This window comes from Terrapene carolina, unplaced genomic scaffold (assembly GCF_002925995.2).
Source record: "Terrapene carolina triunguis isolate 2854851 unplaced genomic scaffold, T_m_triunguis-2.0 Scaffold231, whole genome shotgun sequence".
NCBI classification, from domain to species: Eukaryota; Metazoa; Chordata; order Testudines; family Emydidae; genus Terrapene; species Terrapene triunguis.
Genome location: NW_020664582.1, coordinates 14,866,421 through 14,882,435, shown reverse-complemented (window position 1 = coordinate 14,882,435; position 16,015 = coordinate 14,866,421). Strand labels below are relative to the sequence as shown.

The following is a 16,015-nucleotide window of genomic DNA, read 5'->3' as shown; positions in this document are numbered from 1 at the left end:
ATAATTTGTAAAACAGGCAAAAGAATCCAGAATAGATGGTCACTGGGACTGCAGGCTCATGGCCCCATAAATTTTAGGAAGGGGTGGCAGCACCAGTCTCTTCTAGTGTTGCCTCACTGTCACTATGACAAATGAAAATGTGTACATCAGCCTATGTCCAGTGACACCTCTGTTACCTTTTTCCCCCCCTTAAGTCTTGAGATGTTGCTTTTAATTATAAATGCCATTTAAACATGTAAAGATGCACCATTTTGGTGCTTTTATTTTGCATGCAGGGTAAGGATTCTTCTCCTCAACATGAGTGCTTTGCAGCATGGTCTATCACTATCAACTCATTGTTTCTAGAGCTTGAGTGTCTCCATTTAAAAACAACAAAAAACCTTGAATTAGGCAATTGAAATATTACTGAGTGGCTGTGAGCTGGTAAAAAGGTCAAGCATGCAGGTTGGGAAAGAGTAAGATTTATATTAGGACAGAGGGAAAGATCAGATGTCCAATGACTCACCACAGCACATTTTATACTAATTATTGAAATGCACCCAGAGACAGTTTATAGTAATAAAATGGCTTTATGTTCTGATATGTAAAATAAAATGTCCATGCTATGTAACAAAACATTTAAAAATTCCACACCACCTGTATCTAATGTGGTTTCATCTGTGGTATATATGTCTTTTGTCTAACCAATTCTTAGTTTTTACAGCAAGTGTGTAATTAAAAAAATCTTAAATAGATGTCTTTCAAAAAAAAAAAACCCCTTTCAACATTCATTTTTATTAAGTATTTCATTTGTAAAAAGCAAAGCTGAATTCGACAGGTGGCCTGCATTTGTGATATATATTTTTATATATATAAATAGCTATTCAGCATGCAAAAATTGTAGTGATTTCCCAAATCTGATTACAAAATCCACACATACTGTCTGTTGAATGCGGTATATATGAATGTCCTGGCTAAAAATAACCTTCACTTCAGTGCCCTCGGGCTTGTCTAGCTTAAACATCTTCATCAATCTCTCCTCATTGGAATGGATTCAGCAAAGAGCAGAAGTGACTTCAATTTTTTTTATTTCTTTAGCACTCCACCTATTCATTGATTGCTTGGCAAACAGGGCCAAATTCCGTACTCCTTAATTGAACCAAACTCCCACTATTATTTCTATGTATCCTTCTATTTGTTCTACAGTAACCTAATGTGGTGTATATACATAGAGAAAGATGCAATTCCTTCCTAATAAAACTATTCAGTTGAAATCAGCGGGAGTTTTGTTTAATAAAGAATGCAGAATTTCCCCCCTATGTGTCCATGTCTCGTAATGGCTGGGTTTTTTGTTTGGATGAATGAATTCTTGCAGGCCTTTGATCATTGAAGGAGGTATCCTTCCATTTGTCACCTGGAAATAATTCCACAGTAAAAATATTAGCAACAAATATATTGGTCACAGCTTTTCACACCTCCACTGATACTTTGTCCATTGCAAAATCTGATAACTTTAATTAAAAGTGTGTGGGGGGGGAATTGGTTCACTGTCTCCACTGTCCTGAAAACAACTCCCTTCAATTCAGTGCAAATAAAATGAGTATTTTTTTTAAATAGAATATTAGGGTTGGAAGGGACCTCAGGAGGTCATCTAGTCCAACCCCATGCTCAAAGCAGGACCAATCCCCAGATTTTTGCCCCAGATCCCTAAATGGCCTTCTCAAGGATTGAACTCACAACCCTGGGTTTAGCAGGCCAATGCTCAAACCGCTGAGCTATCCCTCCCCTCCTATTTAGAGGCTATTACACTGTGAAATAGTGTTCCCCAAGGGGGAATGGTGGAAACCCCATTTCTAAAGCCATTTAAAACTAGACTGGACAAACCTCAAGCCACTATACTGCAGTGTCTGGGAGAAACAAAACCAGGAATCCGATGACATGGGTTCTGTTCCTCGTTCTCCAATTGGCTTCTTGTGTATGCAGCCTCAGGGCAAGTCACTTCACTGAGATTCTGCTTCCCCAGCTATAAGTGGGCTAATAATGCTTATCCACTGCTGAGGATAGAAACAGTCCTAGATGAAAAGAGCTTGCAGCCATTGGATTACAATTGATGGTTTTGTCTTTAATTGTTATGACTCCATGAGCCACATAAACTAAGGGTAATAATTTCCCCAAAAATCTGCTGTTTTAAACAAAGGAAAAGGACCAGCCACGTTACATTTTAGTCATTCGGATGGTCCTTAGGGGCTAGTAGGACTGAATTAATTTAGAAGAGATTGGTGAATCCAGGCCATTGATCCAAGAGTTACTTTGTACAGAACTGTCTATGTGTAAAGATACAAACGCCTCATACACACACACACACACCCTTTGGAAATATACATGTGTGTAGGTTTCACTGAAGTGCAAGTTACCCACAGGAATTAACACTGAAGTAACATTGTTCAGGAGCAGTAAAACTAGCTGTTTTGTTACTTAGATAGTAGAATCATCCATCAGTCCAGTTTTCCACAGTCCCCATTCCTGAATGGTACGGTAATGAAGATTCCCTCGAGAGTGAAAAGCTTTGTGAGTACAGAAATTCGTTTGCTGTGTTTAAGTGCGGAGATGGGGGCTTCCTCTCGCAAACAGATGGGTGCACTCTTTCCCTCGGGAAGGATGAAGGAGGAACTCGCTCCCGAACCTGAGACTGTGACAGTTGATTGTAGACACTGAAGGGGCTATTACCTGGTGGTTGTGAGCTTTGACTTGTGATAGAGGGGAGTCTTGGCATCATGGTGGTGGTTGTAAAATGAGCAGGGAAAGGCTGATAAGGCACAGTTTCCATTGTCTGAACACTGTAGCTGGTGTAAGGTGCAACAGAAGTCCACATATTGCAGCTCAAAGGGGGAGGGGGAGGAGGCGGCAAGTCATCGACTGTTGAGACACCTGCGATTTCAGCCCCAGAACCTGAGTACATACAAGCTTCCCTAGGTGTCACCTCACTGCAATAGGAAGGACTTAACATTTGCTGGTCATATGGAGGTGGCGAACGAAAATAATGATCTTCTCCTACAGCCGAGGAGGCTTCCAGATAGGAGCGTTTGCAGGGCAGGTCTAAATGCCGAGCACTTTCTGTAAACAAAGAAATAAGCATTTAGGGAAAGGTTTCCAGTGTAACAGCATTTAACATTACATTGTCAAGCCCTCGAAAAGCTTATGGATTCGCTTTAAAAGCATGTGAATCTTACAGTCATTTTACTAGGTTACTTGCATTGTTATTCAGGCTAATCCAGTTAAGCTACTTTATTTTGAAAAACAATATTTAATATTAAAAAGGCATTACACTGTTAATGTTAGTCTAATCCAATCAGCCTTAAAGCATTTTTCGGCTACATTTATCAGCTTAAATAAGTGATCTGGGTTACTACTTTTACAGCCAGAGATTACTTTTCATTCATCCAGATAACTGGAGGACCACGAGGCTTTTGACAAATTCAAGAAGTCTTTTTAAATGTCTTATCGCAACCTTTCTTCCTGTCCTCACAAAAATTACTATACATTTACCAGGTATTCACATCAAGGGCTGCAGAAATATTTCAAGATAAAGCCAAGGGAAAGTGCTCTGGTAAGGATTTCTGCTATGTGCTAGAGAAGCTGTCTCTTTCAATTGACTTTGTATGTTGTTTACAGGCATTCTATCATTAGGAACTATTTACTGTAGGAGAAGCAGCAACTCTACCAGCGGATTGCTATTATTAAAGTTTTGCATTGCAGTTCTTATTACCTGTGTCTTCACCAAGGCTGAGATTAATTAGCAGCAAATGAGACATGGTAGTATAAGGATTTTTCTCGGCAAAGCCCTTCCCTTTAATTTAAAAACAAAAGAATCTGACATGATCTTATCTGATACTGGTCTGAAGGGAGCAGTGTGTACTTGAAAGCTGGTTACATTTAAAAGCTGGCTCAGCAGGCAAAGAAAATGTCTACAGCTAGCTTCTGTAATCAAAAATAGACAGACGTTAAACTTACTAAAGGCTTGATTCTGAAAAGTGCTGAGCATGTACAACTCCCCATAATCTCACTGGCAGTTGGAGGAGCTCAGCACATTTCAGGATCAGGCCTCAGTTGCATAAACTTTCTGATTAAGAATATACATAGACATATGTAACTGTTTGTAATTGAATGCATAATTTACCAACATAATCTCACTCCTTCAGACACACGCCATGATGCTCTGCTTTGCTTGTTTGCTCTAGTTTAGGGCCTAAGTCAGTCTTTTTTGGGGGGGACTATAGGGTAATAAGTGCTACTCTCAATAGTGTTTACAGGATCAGGACTTAGATCTAATCCCCAGCCCACCGGAATCTGCGGAAAGACTTGCACTGAGCTTTGGATCAGGCTCTTTAGGGTGGCAAATGAGACTAACCACTGTGGTACTATAGAAGTGATATATAATAAATCACTTATGGCACTGTCCTGTCACCTTTCTGATGACATGAATTTTATTCCATGAGTAGTACTGTGTTTCTTTCAATGAGACTATTCACATGTACTACTCAGTGTGAGTAAAGGTGGTAGCTGAGCCCCTAGTGTGTCATAATAGTTGTTTCTAGATTCTCCTTTCTTATAAAATTGGTGCACTTCACTGAACACGTTTAAAGTGCAGAGACAAATGGCAACTTTATGCACAGATTTAGAGTACAAATGAATTTGCTTGTCGGCTATATTTTGAGCTCAGATAATTCAGAACTTGAATTTCCTACATTTAAACTATTGTATCATGAATGTTGACATCCAAAATATCACTTCCCTTAGCACCTTAGCATTGTTCTCAGGGCCTGATCCTACAAGGGCCTGTATACTTGGGCAAACCACTGAGCATTCATAACTTGCAATGAAGACAGCAGAGCACCTTGACGGATTGTGCTCAAAATACTATCCAATCAGAAGTTCCACCAGTGCTTTGCACAGCACAGCTCTCCTGGCCCTGGAGAGACAGAAAAAGGTGCCAAAGAATCTACTAGGGTGTTTTGTTTTGTATATGGAGGAAGATCTATAAAGGTCTGTTACCTCTTCTTTTCAGGCAGTGATAAAAGAGCCCTGAGTCTCTCTGTGCTGTGAAGGTGTTGAGTGGTAGATCTTGAGTATCCGAAGCAGCAAACGGCATATGAGCACCATTCTCATACTGATAATGCTGAAGGGTCTGGTGATTCCCATGGAGTGGGTTGACATCTGTTTTTGTTGAAAGCTGGCCATGAGTGGAAACCAACCTCTGCCTCATGATGCTTTTGGAAATCACTGGATATTCTTTGCTGCAGGCGAGAAAAGTTATTTACTAGTTAGATAGCGGGCAGCCCTTGCAGGACAAAATACTACTACTTTAGCATTCCTATAGCACCTTGCAGCCAAGGATTTCAAGGCATTTTACTAAAAAAAAAAAAAATTAACCAAGTTTCACAACCACTGTGTGGCGGTAGGTGAGTATTATAATAACTATCACAGCTTGAGCCACAGAGTGGTGGAGACTTGTGCAAATTGGTGGCCGAGCCAGACTTAGAATGCTGGAGCCCCTTGCTTCTACTCATAAGCCTACATTTGCTCTCCCAAAGCCCTGTTACCATAGATTATTGGATTGGAAGAAAAAAACCCCTGAATGCATTTCATACATCCATACACACACATTGCATCAATGCCCTCTGATGGCAGAGGTTAGAACTATATACTGTATTCTAAACAGCTGCCATCTCATTGCTCTTTTTATCCACACCTTTGTAGCCGTGCCACACGCAAATCGCTGTCATCGCTTCCCCTGAATCCCTTGGCAAATGGGTTGTTTTCAATTTTCAGCTGGGTTATCTTTAAAAGAATGAAACAAAACAGGAGTCAGTCAATAGTGTCTTAGAACCACATGTAGGGTTGTGGGACTAGGTTTGTAGATCTGAAAAGATGCATGTAAAAAGGCATCATCCAGTGGCATTCAGCGTCTACTTCCTGCACCGCTTCAGTCACCTAAAGATGCTACAGTGGAAGGGGCTAGATCAGTTGAAAATCAGAGAGGCCTGAGCTGCAAAGTTTGGGGCTAGAGCTGAACTTTCCCAAAAGGCCTTTTTTATTTTATTTTCCAGGGTTGAAGGCAAGAGGTTTGGGCTTGAGATAAGGGCACAGTGAGGACTGACGGTTTTTATTCAGTGCTATCATTAGTGAAAATGTACCTTTTGTGGCCTAAAGTAAAGTTCTTCAAAACAGAGACCTGGGTGGATATCTGCCACCCACCCCTTTTAAACCATCTTCCCCTACCCCAGGCAGTGTCTTCTAGCCCCATCCCTTATGGGTGAGAAAAATTACTATGGCTTTATAGTCACTATTACTCAGAAATACACTAGCCTTTCCAGAGACTAAGTCCACCACAGTGATCCAAACCCCTCCACCTGAGATCAATTTCTATAACTTCATGAAAATTTTGCAATAAATAAATAAATCAATCACACACACTAGGGGAAGTTATAGGGCCTTGTGTAAAATTTCATTTAAAAATATTCATTAGTTTCACCCCTCAAAGAACACACGTAAACAAGCCTCTTCTCTCATTTCTCCTCCCCCCCCCTCCCCCGGCAAACACACACATGAAATTAAAACCGCACACAAAAGTCATAGGAAAGAGTGTTGTGTTGCAGGGTATTCGCTAAACTACAGTCTCTTTTAACAAATGATTTTTGTGGAGAATATGGGAAGGGTTTCAGAAGCTGGGAAATTTCACATTAACACTCAGCTAAGTAGAAAAAGCAGAGCAGATCCATTAAATCCCCTTAAGACCTTAGTAATAACTTCATTTAATATGTCTCTTTTATAAACTATATGTACACAGAAATCACTTCACCCACCATGTAATGCAAATACGCAGAAACATACCCTGCGATCTAACACGTGCACAGCACCACTACCCAACTGATTAGTGAAGAGGAGCTACAGGAAGATTTTATGGAGACAGACTAGAGTTACCAAAGGTGATCACTCTTTTCCCCCTACCCTTGCGAATAGTGCTATGGAATCGTTAAGGCTCAGAAATGATCAGGACCTCAGTTTTACTTCTCAAGAAAAAGGGCATCTCCCATAGCACAATGCTGGGCCAAGCCCACCTCTGGGGAAAGGAACACAGAAATCCATAGATGAAGGTCAGACGGGACCATTATGGTCATCTACACTGCTGTAACACAGGCCTTAAACTGTCACTTGGTAATGTCTTCATCAAGCAGACTGGGGTTGTGCTAGAACATCTCTTTAAGACAGACAGCTGAGTGAATGGCTTCAAGTGATTGCAATTCCACCAGCCTTATCTCCCCATTGTTCTAACTGTGTTTCAATAGCTATGGAGTCACCTAATCTACGGCTTACAGCACCTGGCGTTTTCCGTGGTGACCCCACTCAGGCTTACTTTCTAAACTCACACTTGCTGATGAAACTCCAGGGGATACACCCAAGCAATTGCACCTTTATATCTGGAGTCTTGTCACTGATGTTAGTTGTTTGGCTCAGCCCCTCTGTGAGTCACAGTAATCACTTGGACTTTTAGAAAAATACCACACTCCATAGAGTTCAGCTTTTTCAGGCAGGAGCACTAGAAGTGCTACACAAGCTGTTTGGTTGTTTTCACATTTTTTTTTTGCTCTGGTTGCTAAAACCATAACCACCAGCAAGTAGATTGAGGGTTTTCAGTTTACAAAGGCATGCTTCTGCCCCCTTGTAGGTCAACAGCAGCAAAGCCACAATTTTAACTTAATTAAAAATGAGCATAACCTGGATTTGCCAAAGATATTTGTGAAAACAAGGCTTTGATGAAAAAAAAATGGGCCAGCCTCGGAGCTGTTAAACCCAGAATAACTCTATTGCCTTCCCTGGGTTTACACCATTGTAACTTAGGGCACACACACACACACAACACTCATGGCCTCAGAACCCATGTCACCTGACTTGGGCTCACGCTGCAGAGCTAAAAATAGTAGCGTAGATGTTTGGACTTGGACTGGTTTCTGAGACATTGCAAGTGCGAATCACTTGACCTGCCACTGGAGGTGGGTTTTTTTTGAAAATTTTACCCATAGTCTGAGCAGAGAGGGGTTTGCCCCAAAGTCATCTGGCAGTAACTTTCGTGCCAGTACCTTAAATGTTTCCTCAAGGAACAATAAAACTCCTTATACAACACATGGCGAGCAGCTTTGTGTGTGCATGCACACATCCAGCAGGTCATGCAAAGAAGGATGTCTTACATGGGAAAGAGCTTTTAATAACTTTCCTACTGATTTGAAGCAGCCCCTGGAGCATTGACACTCAAACCACTTTGGTTAATACCAACTTTAAGGGGCTCTGAAGATGTGGGGGCAGCAAACATGTCAAAGAAGTAAGTAAGAGAGAGAGAGAGCGTGTTTGTTTTAAAAACTGAAACCCATCCATATAAAACACCGGTAAAGGGCCTGGGCCTGCTGCTGCTTAGTCAATGGCACAACTCCCAGTGATTTCAATAGGAGTAAGGTAGAGCTCACAATGTTATCTCCGGGTTTATTGCGCCAGCCCAGGCCTCAGGAGCTCCTCTCTTGTGGTTCACATGTAACAAGATACCAAGGAAATAAAAATATCTAAGAAATATTGACTGAATGCTAAACAACTGTGAATTACAAGGCTATAAAGCTTTCATCAGTGATGTCCTCACTCGCATTAGGGCTTGCAGTCCACAAGTGCTAGTTGGTCTTTCTATATTTCCTCCTCTTCCCCGCCCCCCACACAGAACACTTGAATCTTATCAGGGTTTTTCCCACAGTCCTTTAATTTTTCTGCTTCCCCTCATCTATGTTCTTGGATTCTCTGGCTGTCTCCTGACTTTCCCCTCTGGTAATAAAGTTCAGTTGCCTCATCAAGTTTCCCCACAGTCCCCTCACCTGCCTAAATCTCTGCATCCATTTACTCTCCCCACCCCCGCTCTAATCTTCTCTCAATTCTCTTGCTTTTGTGCACCCTTTGTTTCTTCCTGCTGTTCACCCTGAAGCTCATAGTGGTGGCCTTCAAAGGTGACCTCTTCCAAATCCCTCCTTTAAAAGTAATTTCTTAAGCCACACCATTCTTGTGCCTGATCCTTCAGTTTTTGCCATCTACTGGTGAATAGTAGCAGCTCCTTGGGGAAGAGCCCCTGTTTACTGCTGTGTTTGTCAAACCCAATGTACATCTCTACTGTTACGACAACGATGGGCCACTGTGGTGGAATCTTCGTGATGCGCTCAGGTGAAAGGCACCAACCTTTGGAAAATAACTGTTGTCAAGGGTTGCTTTCTCTGATGCAGCATGCTTAGCCGCATCTCTTCCAGGCCCCTTCTCCTCCAAACACATAGTGACAATTCTGTGCTCTTCCCGCCCACTGAAAACTGATATTTAAACTAATTACCACCAAATTATTTTATATCAGAATACTGACCCAGGAGCTCTGGAAGTGGGCATAAGGCATCTTGTCCCAAAGGGTGTGTACATGCACCCCCAACACACACATTACCCCCCCATTTCATACAAGTCTAAGAAATACCATAGACAGACAGCCCTGCGTTAATGTGTTGTTATGGTAACACAAGAGCAACACTCAACCTCGTCTCCTCATGCATTTGATTGCAAATGAAAATATGAATAATTTCCATGCGGAGGGAGTGGTAATCTGCAAAGGCTACTGATGGTTTGAAGGGAGTGTACACATATACTATGGCCCTGAACTCCAGTCACACCTACAATGTACTTGCTCTCTGACATGGGGCAGAATCCAGATAGCCACCTTAGCAGGCAGGGGCGAGTGGGAGCTGGCTAAGGGTTTTCTGGCAAGTACCTGTACCATCCACCATTTGGCTCTTATTTCCAAAAATGCTGCTCTAATTAGCATCTGTACTTTCAATAACGCTTTAACAATATCCCTTACCCAACAGAATGAAGATTATAAAAGAGCTTCTCTCCCCCATCATAATGGAGCTGCTGGTATTTGTAATCAAAGAAGGGATGCGTCAATACGTGAATGTAGCCAACATCGGATGCCACTTTCAACAGCTGTCAGGATCTACTCTGTGCAGACTGTAAACTGAGCCTGGCGTTGATGTTGTTGGCTCCATTTTGGATGGAGTCAGTGCTCTCTTTTCCCCCCCCTTTGATTCACTAGTGGATTCTGTGGTAGCCTAACAATCATCCGAGGAACCACAAGACGCTTAAGGCCTTGCCTGCCTCCCCACCCACAGACCAACATGAAGCCACGTAAGCCTTAATTTAATTTCTTTGATGCTGTAACATGCAGCCTGACTTGATTCTGCTGCAGTCACAACACATTTTTAAACAAGCCCCTTTTGGCAGCAGAAATAATAATTTCCATTGTGTTCCTGCTATTCTTTTTCTTCAAAGAAATTTGAGATGACTGTTAGGTAGAGATAGATGGGAGCTCAAATATTAATGCTTTGGGGTTGAAATTTCCCCCCCCCACACACACTTCAATGCAAAATCTTTGGCATGTAGGGTGAAACCCTAGCCCCACTGAAGTGGATAGGAGTATTGCCACTGACTTCAACAGAACCAGGATTCCATCCTGCCTGCATCTGCCCCAAAAGGGAAGTTTGGGGTAAATATACCCAGAAAGCTCTACTGCCTAGACGGGTGTGCGTGCGGGGTGGAGCTGGGGATTTTACCCAGTAGCATTATGCTCATTTCAACTTCATATTCAACTGTGAAATCAAGCTCTCGATTCTCTTTCAGAGAAGCTGCCGTTATTAATAAGTGCACCTCTGGCTGGCTGAATATTTCTTGAGCCAAAGAGTTTGGCAATTGGCTGAAATCTGGAAAACAGACCTTTTAAAGATGATGTGCAATTCCTGTGGTTCTGGGGGTTTCATTATCAATGCCAGAAAGGATGGTTTTCTAATGAAGAACTTATTATGGATTTAGCACTGTGAGGTGGTGATTTGCTCAAGGCCACACACTGAGCCCATGGCAGCGCGGAGATTAGATCACAGGAGTCTCTGGCTCCTCATCCTCTAGCTCATGCTGCTCCACTAGCTGTGCAGCAGGTCTGCACTACCTCGGCTCTGGGGGACATCAGGTTAAAATCCAGGCAGTGCCAGGTAGCCCTTTAGCCTTTGAGGTGGGCACATGGAGTTCCATTTGTTTTGCTCTGTCATGACATTTCAGAGGTGACATTAACAAAGCTCGTCACATGGGCGGTGAAGGTCAGATTTTCAAAAGAGCTCCGCTCCCCTTTAGACACCAACATGAAGGGCTCAGCTTTCTGCAGCGGCGATAGTTCTCCATATAACTGCTATAAGCTGAATTCTTTTGAAAATCTGGCCATAAAGATCCCTTAACAGTAGTGGTTTGTCCTGGTGACTTTCGCCCCAGCCACATCACTATGTTGTGTGCTGTACATCTGTTAGCTACCAGCCTCCCCACAAGAAGTGGCTGCATGTCAGTTATATTGTAAGTATAAAGTTTATGAAGCACATAGGGCTTCTTCAGGATGAAAGGCGCTATTGACGTAAAATATTATGAGTAGCTATTAAACGAGCTCTTCAGTGCCTTTCTGGTTAACCATGTTTGGGCTATTGGTCATTTTACATTTACAGTCACAAGTTTGTAACTAGGATCCATATTAGCGTTCAGCTAAGGCTCTCTCTTGCCTGTTTTACTTTGACACACAGAGCCCGGTTTCCATTGTGATTCTTCGCCCTGCCTCAGTAACTGCATAGGATTCCGGCCTTCAAATGGCAAAATAAACCTGACTCCTACTCCTATGAGAAAAAGATTTAAACAGACCAAAGATGGGCAGGAATTTCACATGTGTTTGGGGTAATCTACTTTTGTAGGAGGAGTCTATATCTTGACATACAGTGCAGATATTACATTCAGTGACACAGGCAGGCCTTTAACAAAACTCAGTTAAGCCTAATACATCCCTAGAGGTAGACAAGTGTCCTCACCTCTATTTTACAGATAGGGAAATTATAGTATAGAAGCAGCAAATCACTCGCAGAGCTACGAATAGAACCTAAGAGCCCGAATTCCCCAGCCCCCGCTCTTGCTCCTGCATGCCCTGGGCTACTACTGAGAGCCATGGGAAGGTGGCAGCTGACCGGCTGCACTGTTGTCTAGCCGGCCTGGGGATTACAATGCTCCTTAAGTCTCAAAATCTGTTGCCTCCTCCCCCTTTCTTTTGTTGGCCTCGTTGGGAGAGGAGACGGCCTCAGATAACCAATCACGCATCTTCCCCAGTGTTCTTCCCCCATAAGCACCGCCTCCGCCCAAGTTACAAAAGCAACAAGCCCCATTAGATGCGCATTCCTGGCGCTGCAGGAAAATCTGTTTGAACTAACATGCTGGGAATGACAGGGTCGTTTGTGTAAGAATATGATCCCCCTGCTCTGGACACCTTCAGCTTACACTGACATCTTCTCTAAGGGCTAAATAAGGGGAGGAGGGAAGAGGAGGAGACGGAAGAAAAGAATGTGTATTAAGTAATTGGTCATATTCCTCTCTCTTTTCTCCAATCAGCTCACTTCTCTTCTCTTCATATGTTGTTTGGCACCTTCCACTTCTCCCCGTTTTAGATGGGACCACACCAAATTTTGTCACTCCCCTCCTGCTCTAGCCCCTCCCAATATATGATAATCCATTACGTGCAGCTGAACTGAGCCCTTAGAATTTTATATTCCCCAAAAAACAAAACACAAATCCACCTTCCCTCGTGTCCTAACCACAAGTCAGGCTCTGAGCTGCACTTTTATGGTCACATTCCTTGTATGTCCCACTAAATATATATATTGTAATTACTTTTCACTATAGATTTATGAGCCAGCTTTACTAGTCATTATTAGATTTGCTTGCTGTTGAGAGTGACATTTGAGAGTTTATGAGCTCTCAGCTTCATTAGTTCTATACTAGTGGAGATTGCCAAGATATTTTTACACAGTCCATTTTTCATGCATCTCCTTAGCTGCCTCCTTTGCCTCTCCAGTCTTGCTAACCAATCGCTATGCTTGGACATTTCCTGCTGCACAATTGCATCATTAAACACTGTTCCTCAAAAGCACAGTGCCTATAACGGTAATACTGTGCCTGTTCCCATCAGTTCATTTCAGTCGTCAGTGCAGGGCTGCAAAAATTACACTCACCTAACAAAGCTAAAGCACCTTTTGCTGCAAAGCACCATACCTTGTGATTCTGATAGGAGGTCACCGATATAAAGGATGTCTCTGGAAACACATGTGTGCAGAACGCTGTGTTCTTGGACCCAAAGGCGTTGTTTTCATCTGCTTTCACAATGTGCAGTCTCGGCTGGTATTTATGCATTGAATTAAGAATAATCTGAACAGCAAATAAAAACATGGCAAGTTTGTTAAAAGTAGTCAGAACCATTCAAGTGGCGTCAATAATGCAATAAAATATTACTCAACAGCTCCAGCTGTGTGCTTTGATTTTCGAGAAAAATAAATATAACAGATTGGTGTGCAGTCCAGAAACAGGCTTTAGAAATACATGACTGTACTTAACAACATCCAGGACTGTGGCGTATCAGCTCCACAGGCAGTTTCACTAAGGACCAGGGAAACATGGGGGCTACAGACCAGGACCGAGGTGTATTAACAGAGCTGTATGGGGAAGCCCTGGCATGTCCAGGTTTGAGCTGTCTTGACAAACTTGCCTGGGGACGCTAGCTCAGCAGCTTGCCTCAGCCCAGCGTTATCAGCCCTTCACAAGCACTATATTGACTCCCGTTACAAATAAAGGTCTATATGGGTTGCTGCCTTTAGTGCCAAAACATCCCTCCCCTGTTTTCTCCTTTATTACCCCTCCCCCCCACCCACCCTTGCCTGTCTTCTTGGTGCAAGGTGTATTCCCCCTAACTATTCTTTCCCCCATTACATTCTCTATCATTGTCCCAGGGGGCCCATTCATCTCTAATGGGAGAGCGAGTCCCCACCCCCACCCTGTCTTTTCAAAAGCCGTATTCCTTGCCACAAACACTGGTGCCCAAAGCTGCCTGTGAATGGCAAGGATCTGGCCTGTTTTATATGGAGAGGCAAAAGATGCTGGTTCCACTCCCTTTGGAATCTGCTGGTTTGGTTAGCAAAACTTTCAGACTTTGTGCCCTTCAGTACTGACACATGCAGCAAAAAAAGAAAAAAAACCCACCAGAAGCATAGTCTGGGTTTCAGTCAAAGCAGCAGGTACCGTACGGGACGTTAAAGTCTCCTCATCTGGCTGCACATAACTCTGCCCACAGTAGCTGGCTGCATCATATACCATTGAAATGTAATTTTTATTGTTGACATTTTCCAGACAACCTTCCCTCTCCCCCTCGCAGAAGAATGAGGAATTTTTGGCATTTTATCAGCTTTGCATCGTTTCTCTTAACCGTTTTGCTGCTATGTTGCAGGGCTTAGATGTGAGAGAGTCAGCTTAGGGTTTGGTTTGTAGTTTTTGCTGTCCCTTCAGGCATCAACCAGTGGAAGCACAAAGCCATAGAGAAGCATGGGCAGAGAGCTGAGGCTTTCATGAAGAGGAGGTTTTTAGTTATTAGTCATCAGAGAGGAGCCCACGCTGCAAAATCCAGTTTACATCTGAACTTGCCCCAAATCAAGAGTGTTCAGTTCAATTCAAGCTTCATTATCCTCATTTTACAGCTCCATAGAGCCCAAGGCCCGAAGGGACCATTATGATCATCTAGTCCAACCTCCAGGCTAACACAGGCCATAGAACGACTCTGAAACAATTCCTGTTTCTAACGGCACAAAGGGGTGAAGTAACTTGCCCATATCACACAGTAGGTCAGTGGCAGAACCAGGAATAGAACTTGAAACTGGGCTTTTTCAAAGGGGAAAAAAACTAGGGACCCAACTCCCATTACATTTGAAAAGCCAACCCTAAAGCTCCTGACTCCCACTCCAGTGCCTTATCCTCTAGGCCATGCTACCTCTCCTATAATGCCTGCTCCAGTACCCTGCTTGAACCTAACTAGAACAGAGCCAAGGCAACAGCTAAAGCCAGTATTACTCGGTTGTAGACCCTGATGGAGCATTCAGAGTTTGACCAGAGAAGGATATTTTACAGAGACTCTGAAGGATACTGTTGTGACTGTAAACCCATCCAGAAGTTCATTTCGGAACTCAGACTCCATTATTGCTTAAGCTGCCCCACCTCACTTACGAGGTTTTGTATTTTTGTCCCTTGCTGCACCAATCTGAAAATTCACCACTGCTCAGAGACCTTACAGCGCACAGACCAGGAAAGGAAACAGCTTTAGATTTGCCAGATCAAAGCAGAATGGTGATCCCTTTACATGAAGTGTGATGAATATACATGAGAAATGCAGAGGGTGGTGGTTAACGTGATTTAGTCTGTGGCCATGGACATGAATGAGGAACAGCTTTCAGCAGAGAGCAGAAAAGCACAAAAATCCAACAGCACAGAAGGGAAATGTGCCATTTTCTTGATAAAACAGTTTTTCCCATGGCCAAAGGACAAATTACACCTGCAAAAACTGCCATTTATGTTTGCCAAAAAGCTGAGGCTAAAAAGAAATGCCTTTTCATTCTCTTCTTTCTCTTGCTCTCTCTTTTTTTATTATGGTTCCACTGAAAAATACATTCACTCATAACTCTCGCTGTAAGCACATTTATTAAATACCATCTCACATGTTATGCAGCAAGGTATCCGGTGTGATTACAGAGGTGCTTCACATTGAATTATAAGGTAGTGGTAGAGAAGCAGGAGTTTAAGTGAATGATTGTCTCACCAGAATGTGAATTCAGTTAACCCTCCCCCTTGAAAGCAGACATATTTTAAACGAGTCTATTACATCTTTACCAGTCCCCAGTATCTACATGACGCTAGAATCCAAGAAGAATTTACAAGGTGCTGAATGCTCAGCCAGTTGAGAGGTCTGATTTGGCCTTATGCCCCTTATTCCTTTATAACACTCATGGTATCCATGCAGGGCCGGTGCAAGGAAGTTTTGCGCCCTAGGCGAAACTTCCACCTTGCGGGCCCCCCC

At 42.9% G+C, this 16,015-nt stretch overlaps 1 protein-coding gene across 1 annotated transcript in view; it reads right to left on the bottom strand.

Annotated features, from left to right (window-relative positions):
- Positions 1 to 2,467: 2,467 nt before the first annotated feature.
- The window catches only part of TBX4 (T-box transcription factor 4), a 51,176-nt gene continuing 37,628 nt past the window's right edge, over positions 2,468 to 16,015 (bottom strand). Inside the window, exons 5-8 of the mRNA XM_024211268.1 lie at positions 13,174 to 13,326; positions 5,729 to 5,817; positions 5,032 to 5,273; positions 2,468 to 3,093 (exon numbers count right to left, since the gene is read on the bottom strand). Of these exons, the coding sequence (XP_024067036.1) occupies positions 2,468 to 3,093; positions 5,032 to 5,273; positions 5,729 to 5,817; positions 13,174 to 13,326 (1,110 nt within the window). The remainder of the gene's footprint in view (positions 3,094 to 5,031; positions 5,274 to 5,728; positions 5,818 to 13,173; positions 13,327 to 16,015) is intronic.